Source organism: Salarias fasciatus, chromosome 8 (genome assembly GCF_902148845.1).
Source record: "Salarias fasciatus chromosome 8, fSalaFa1.1, whole genome shotgun sequence".
In the NCBI taxonomy this organism is placed as follows: domain Eukaryota; kingdom Metazoa; phylum Chordata; class Actinopteri; order Blenniiformes; family Blenniidae; genus Salarias; species Salarias fasciatus.
The window spans coordinates 12,125,868-12,132,478 of record NC_043752.1 but is presented as its reverse complement, the minus strand read 5'-3'; the positions used below and the strand labels follow the sequence as shown (position 1 = coordinate 12,132,478).

General features: G+C 46.8%; 1 protein-coding gene across 1 annotated transcript; it reads right to left on the bottom strand.

The window, feature by feature from the left end:
• Nucleotides 1–4,197: 4,197 nt before the first annotated feature.
• On the bottom strand, nt 4,198–6,351 carry nog2 (noggin 2). The gene has a single exon (XM_030097494.1). The coding sequence runs from the start codon at nt 5,601–5,603 to the stop codon at nt 4,968–4,970; it is 636 nt and encodes a 211-aa protein (XP_029953354.1). The 5' UTR covers nt 5,604–6,351; the 3' UTR covers nt 4,198–4,967.
• Nucleotides 6,352–6,611: the final 260 nt, after the last annotated feature.

Sequence of the window (6,611 nt, the reverse complement as noted above, 5' to 3'; positions counted from 1 at the left end):
GTCCTGAGGTCGTGTGTGTGTGTGTGTGTGTGTGTGTGTGTGTGTGTGTGTGTGTTGCAAAGGACACCAAAGGGAAATATACCTGATAAAAAGTGACTTTAGCCTGCATTTAAAGGCCATCCCTGCGTTTGAGACTCATGCTGGCAATAGGAGAAAGCACAAGTAACCATGGAAACACGGCTCAGAATATGCACTATTCCCAGCCCTGAGCGTGCCACGCCACCCACAGCTCTATTTTTAGGCCTCACTTTGAGCGTACAATATCTGTTACATCTAACAAGAGTTAAACTGAGTAATCAGCAAGCGTGACTAGAGAAATGTGACTCTCGCACTCCGCCGCTGATTAAAATGGGAGCAGCGTACGTGCATATAGGACGACCGCCGTCCTGCGACGTGCTTTTCGCTGGAGTGCATTCAATTCTGTTGACTTTTACTCAACTAATGTATTTCTTTAATTAATTGTGTCTCTAAATGTTCTGCAGATGTGAGTATCTCCATTATATATCCTTCCTTTCCCTTATTGACGGCTGGGGTCAGCTCCAGCCCCCCCAGGGACCCTGAATTTGGACAAACTGGATGTGGAAGATGGATGTATGAACTTTCCACATCCAGACGGTGTTGAGAACTTAATGTTAAATAACGCAGCCATGTGAGTTATGAACGCATGAGCCTCGGTGGCATTGGACAAATCTCCTACCTGCCTGCTGAATTATCTTCAGCGCCACATGCTGGCAAAGAGCGGCGATTGATTGGGTTCACCTGTTGTTTGTCTGCGGAGACGGCCGCTGTGTTGATGGTCCGGTATGTTATAAATCCTGTTCCCAGTACTGCCGCTCAGGTCTGTCGGCTCTAACTGATGGATGGTTGACATTGGACGAGCCGCTGACTCCGGATCAGTCTCATAGCAGTGGAAATGTGCTAAGCTGCAGAAAATGCTCTTGTCCTAAACACCCCTGCACTTAAAAATGAGATGCGAGAAAGACAAACATAAATAACCAGCGGTTTAGAAAGTGACCAGAGGATCGCAAGAAATATTAATAATGGGCCTGGAAAAAGACACGTCTGTGACCGTACACACCATCATATTGCATCTACAACTCTTCTCCGCTTCACACACACAGTCTTCACACACACTCACACTCTTCGTCTCCTCTTTCCTACGCAACATGAACCAAGGCTCGACGCCCATACACACACACGGGCCTCCAGACACCACAAGCTGGGTTGGTGGTGTGATGGAATGCCGGGTATCGTTGGCGGTCATTCCACTTATGCGTTGTGTGTGCGTGTGCATTTGTGTGTGTGTGTGTGCCTTCCCTCCCCTCAGTGCTCGATCTAATACCCTGTCATCATCAATAACCTCACCAGTGCTGACTCACTGGCTTTCACAACTGTGGGGTTTTGGGCCTTACTCACAGCAACAGACCCTTGTCTCCAGCTCCGTCTGTGTGTCAGACGACTGCGCACACGCCAGAGCTGTGTGCGCGCGTGTGTGTGTGGGCTTTCTGCTGATTGAGTGCACGCATGCAATCAGCACGCGCGCTTACTTACATGCTTATCCCTTGACAAAGATGCGGCGTTGCAGGTAAAAGGACGTCTTTGACATGTTTGTTTGAATAAAAGCCGGTGAAGACCTCGTACCACCCACCCGCAGACGCACCCCAGTCACTCCCAATTAGACCGCAGTCCATCATAATAATTTACTCTCATCGGGAGACAGAGAGTCAGCCCCTCCCCTCGCCTCATCCCCCATCGTGCCCCGTCCTAATTGCCTCCAGGCCTTTATTTAAATCTCCTGCAGCGATCATATGTGAGCGTTATCTCACAATCAAATGAGTGTGTTGGTGTACGTGAAGGGCCCACATGTTCCAGACAGTATTTGTTATTGTGGGGTTTATTATAGTTCACTTCATGAATGGGGAGAGAGGATATGTCAGACATTTATGATGCTCAGAAACTGACAGGGTGAAAGCCACCAGCGCCTTGACATTTTTACAACGTGATGTTGATGTTGTTGATGGGAAAGCTATTTTTTTCCCTCATTTTTCTCAATATAACATGTCAGTCAAAGAGCCATGTCAAGCTATAGGGGTTCTATATTTACAAGAGGAACTTTATGATCAGGTTTTGTGATGTGTTCATCAGTGGTGCCGCATAGTTTTATGGTCAACACAGCAGTTCTGCCTGAAGTGAAGACCGGACAGGACACTTACTCATTCCAGGACTGGCATTTTTCCCTGCGTACAAGAAAAAAAAAAAAAAATCCCACATGCTCCATATTTAACCTGCAGCCCTATTAGATGCTTCTATAATAACTCTGTATTCAAAAGGTTTCTATTTGTAGATCGGGATTAATTTAGAGGATGTACAGTGGATTTTCAAAGTGCAGAAAGACTCTGTGCAAACAACCAGGGGTAGAAGAAATGTGAGCTTCGGGACTGTGATGAGTTACACTACACACTCCTTATCTTGTGTTTATCACAACTGAAATGACAAATAAAGAGTTGTGCAGTGAGTGCATGATTAAAGTAATCATCCTGGACAATCAGCTCACAATATTTCTAGAAAATAAACTGCTTTGCTGACATTTTAATGATGACATCTATTATGAAGGACCCCCCTTTAGGATCTCATTAGGGACCACCTGGAGGTCCCCGGACCCCACTTTGAGAAACCAGTGATCTGACTGGCTGGCAAGGTCAGTTTCTAAAAGGTGCGCACCTAACTGGCTGGAGCCAGGGCGGCGTATTGCCTTTCACACGCTTCTAAAATACTCTCCGGGCAGAGCCTGAAAGGGTTACTGTTTCCCAAAGTGCCTCATTCTGCGCAGTCGAGAGGGGGCGGCTGAGTGGCGCCGTCGAGTCAGAGACGCAGTTTCTAAAAACCCCGAGACATCATCAAGAAAGAAGCTGACAGTAAGGAAAGCAGCCCCCCTCCTCCTCCTCCTCCTCCTCCTCTTCCTCCTCCGCTGGCACGCTGCCGTCCTTCTCCTCCGCTTACCAAATCCCCTCAGCGGTTCTGTCACAATAACCGGGCGGCAAGTGTCAAATCCAACTCTGCCCGCAAAAAAGCACAAATCACTCGAAGGCACACGAGATGCGCTCAGTGGAAACACAACACAAGCCGCTTTTAGCCCTCAGACGTTTAGTCATAGCCCTGTTTAAGTCGTTGATTGTGTCTAACCAATAATATAAACACTATAAAACAAACCCCTGCTCATAGAAGAAAAAAAAAAAAAAACGAGTCCTCGCTTTGATTTCGCGCGACTTTTAATTTCCCCCCGCGCGTCTCCGGCGCGTTTAATTGGCCATATCTCTTTAACGTGCAGACAGCGTACCCCGGCTCTCCAATTAATAGTCTGCTAACGTCAAAAACAGTTGACCATTGTTTTATGGGCTTTGTGTTTTCTCCCTCTCTCTCTCTCTCTCTCTCTCTCCCTCTCTCTCTCTCTCTCTCTCTCTCTCTCTCTCTCTCTCTCTCTCTCTCTCTCTCTCTCTCTCTCTCCGGGGCGGTCAGACTTGAATAGGCGCCGGTCTGCTCCAGTCCACCTCTATACAAATACCTCAGTGGAACTTGTGTGCAGCTTCCAGCGCGCAGACCGCCAGACGCGCACGTAGCCGGAGCACGCGCTCGCCACTCGATCGTTCGACGCCGTTTGAAATGCCCCCCCCCCCCCGAATCATATTTTACCCCCATTATGTTAACACCTCGGTGCCCCCCGGGGCGAGCGCGCGCTGGGCGAGCGAACGAGCGCGCGCGCGCGTGCCTGCATGCGCGCGACCCCAGACAAATGAATGCCACTTGTGCGGAGGCGCGCGTGAGGTATGCGTTGCGCGTTTACGCAGCGTAGTAAATCAGCCCCTTTCTGAAGCGAGTGTGACGGCGCGGAGCGTCAGACGGTCCACACACCGCCGCGCGCGCTCGGTTAGGAACTCCACACTGTAAAAAAAAAAAAACAAAAAAAAAAACACCGTCTTCACTTCAATTCCACGTGCTCCCCCCCCCCCCCTTTTTTTTTTTTTTTTTTTTTTAGAAAAGTTATGGATTCTCCATCAAACACAGTTTCTTTAATAATATTCCAAACAGTTTCGGACAGCAGTGAAATGCATCCACCATAAAGCACGACAGGAAAATATTTGAACCCTAAATGAGACGCCATGTTCAGATGATTTTTTTACAGTGTAAACGCCCCCTGTATATAGACACTCGTAAGCAACATGGCTTGACACTAATACATGTTGAAAAGATAGACTTTATTGCTAAAACGTGTAGCCATAACATGTACACTGATATGTTTTACTTTTTCATTTATTTATTTATTTTTTTGTCATTTTTAAAAATATTCAAGTAGACATCTCCCATATTTTTTTCTGGTATACTCTGCTATTCTCTTTCCTTATGCTCTATACTCACAAATCGTTAAAATAATAAATAAAACGTACAGATTTGTTTATTCCTACAATACTATGTATTCCAAAAAAAGCTGAGTTCACGCCTTTATATATATCTTTAACCTCAACTTTTTTTTTACAATTTAATTATTATTGATATTAATAATATACAAAAACTCTAGGCAGCATTGCAGTGAAATAACAGTCAGCATCAATGTTCAGTTGAAAAAAAGTTCACCTCTTGGAGAAGTGTAGCATATGCATTCCATCTTCAATGTCTCATAAAAAATATCAAAAAGAAAAAAAGCTCTTCGTTATGAAGTGCTCCTGTTCCCCCAAAAACAACGTTTCAGGGATGAGAATAAAATATGGTCCTGGTTCAATTAGAAAAAATAGCTGCATTTTCTTAAATATGTACAATGTTGGTATTTCACTTAAAATGCTATATAAAAAAATAGATTTGCTATGGTGCCCACCTCTGTAGAGAGTTAACAGTGCAATAGAAACCGTATTTCCAGTCCACTCCCCTGTCGACCACCACTACTTCCTTAGAAAAAAAAAAAGAAAAAAGAAAAATCAGCACGAACACTTGCACTCTGAGATGATTGGGTATTGCACCGGTATCCACGTACAGTATTTCTGTCTTAGAAAGCCTTGACAATACCACCGGAGGAAAATCTTGTTGATTGACTTGACGGGTTTGCAAGACATCCCCTCTGGGAAGGAGCACGAGCGCTCGGAGAAACAGTTTCCCTCCTTGATGTAACGTGGCCAGAACCTCACGCCCAGGTCCTTCCAGGTGTACACCACCGGGCAGTGCGTGTAGGTCCACAGCCACTGCAGAAATTTCCTGCGGGCTTTCTTGCCCACCTTGACCCGCTTCCCGTAGGGGGTCTCCGTGAGGTCCAGCTTTTTAATCTCGTTGGGCATGGGCCCCGGCAGCTTCACCTGGTTGTCCGGCGCCGACTGGTTGACCGGCATGGGCGAGCTGATGGACATGAAGTTGGGGTCAAAGTTGCTGCCGAGCTTTTTCCTCAGAGTCCTCTCCACCAGGTCCTGCTCGCGAGGGTCGTACTCCGGGTCGGGGTCCTCCTTCAGGTCGGGCACGGGGAGGTGCTCGCTGGGTGATGGACGGAGGCGAAGGTAATGCTGGGAAACTCCAAGGTGGACGCACAGCAGCACGTAAACGAGCAGTGTTTGCGAGAGGCCCATTATTCCCTCTGGACTGCGCACCGGCTCTTCTCGTGTGGATAACAGTCACTTCTTTTCCCGGTTACCGTGTTGTCTGCAGCGACTTGCCCGGGGCTTCATAAATATAGTAGAAGTTCAGTCACCGGCAAGGCGATACTTTTAATAGACCACGTCGGGTTTGAATGACATTAGCGGGGTGCTTTGCTTTTTAGGGCTCCTTCAACTTTGCAGTTTGTCCGCTGATGCAACTTGTGCAACGTGAAGCGGCACCCCTGCTTTACGGAAAGTCTCCAAAAAAAAAGAAAAGAAAAAAAAAAAACAGCAGCAAACTTAATGGGGAAATCTCGAGCCTATTCACGCGCTCTCCTGCCTCACTCCGCTCCTTGGATTCACTTTGGGGGTCTCTCGGTTGTCATGGTTACCCCGGGGACTCAAAGCCACGACGACCTGTCCACACTGGATGACAGCGGCCGAGGCGAGAGCTGCATGGGATAAAGTGTTTTCTAAAGAGACAGAATAGATCCGGAGCGTCCCGAGAGAGAGAAGGGCGCACAAAAGACTACTTCACCAAGTTTTAAATGTCATGCGCCCGGCAATGAGGGCTGCCTTGGCCAATGTTATTTTTACGCACGGCTTTTATAAACGTGGTCTCTCTTAACGTCGCCAGACGCTCTCAGGTTTGTCAAGGTCCCAGGGCGCAAAGTCCATGAACTGAGTGGGAAAAGGTCTGCCAGCCTCCTCTGATAGTCCAGCCGTGGATATGTGCACGCTTACTTACAAAAAAAAAAAAAAAAAAAAAAAAAGAAAAAAGAAAAGGAAAAAAATTTGAGAGAAGCCACAGGACGCAATCTGAACTTATGAAATGACAGCCATGTATCTTTCCAGAAGATGTTTCCAGCAGCTTTGTTTCACTCAGAGTCTCAACTTGTAATATTCCCACAGAAAGTCCTGGCTGTGCACGTAAAAGCAAAACGATGAAAAAACAAAAAAACCCTGCTTCACAGCAAATGGCAGTGTTGCATATCAAAT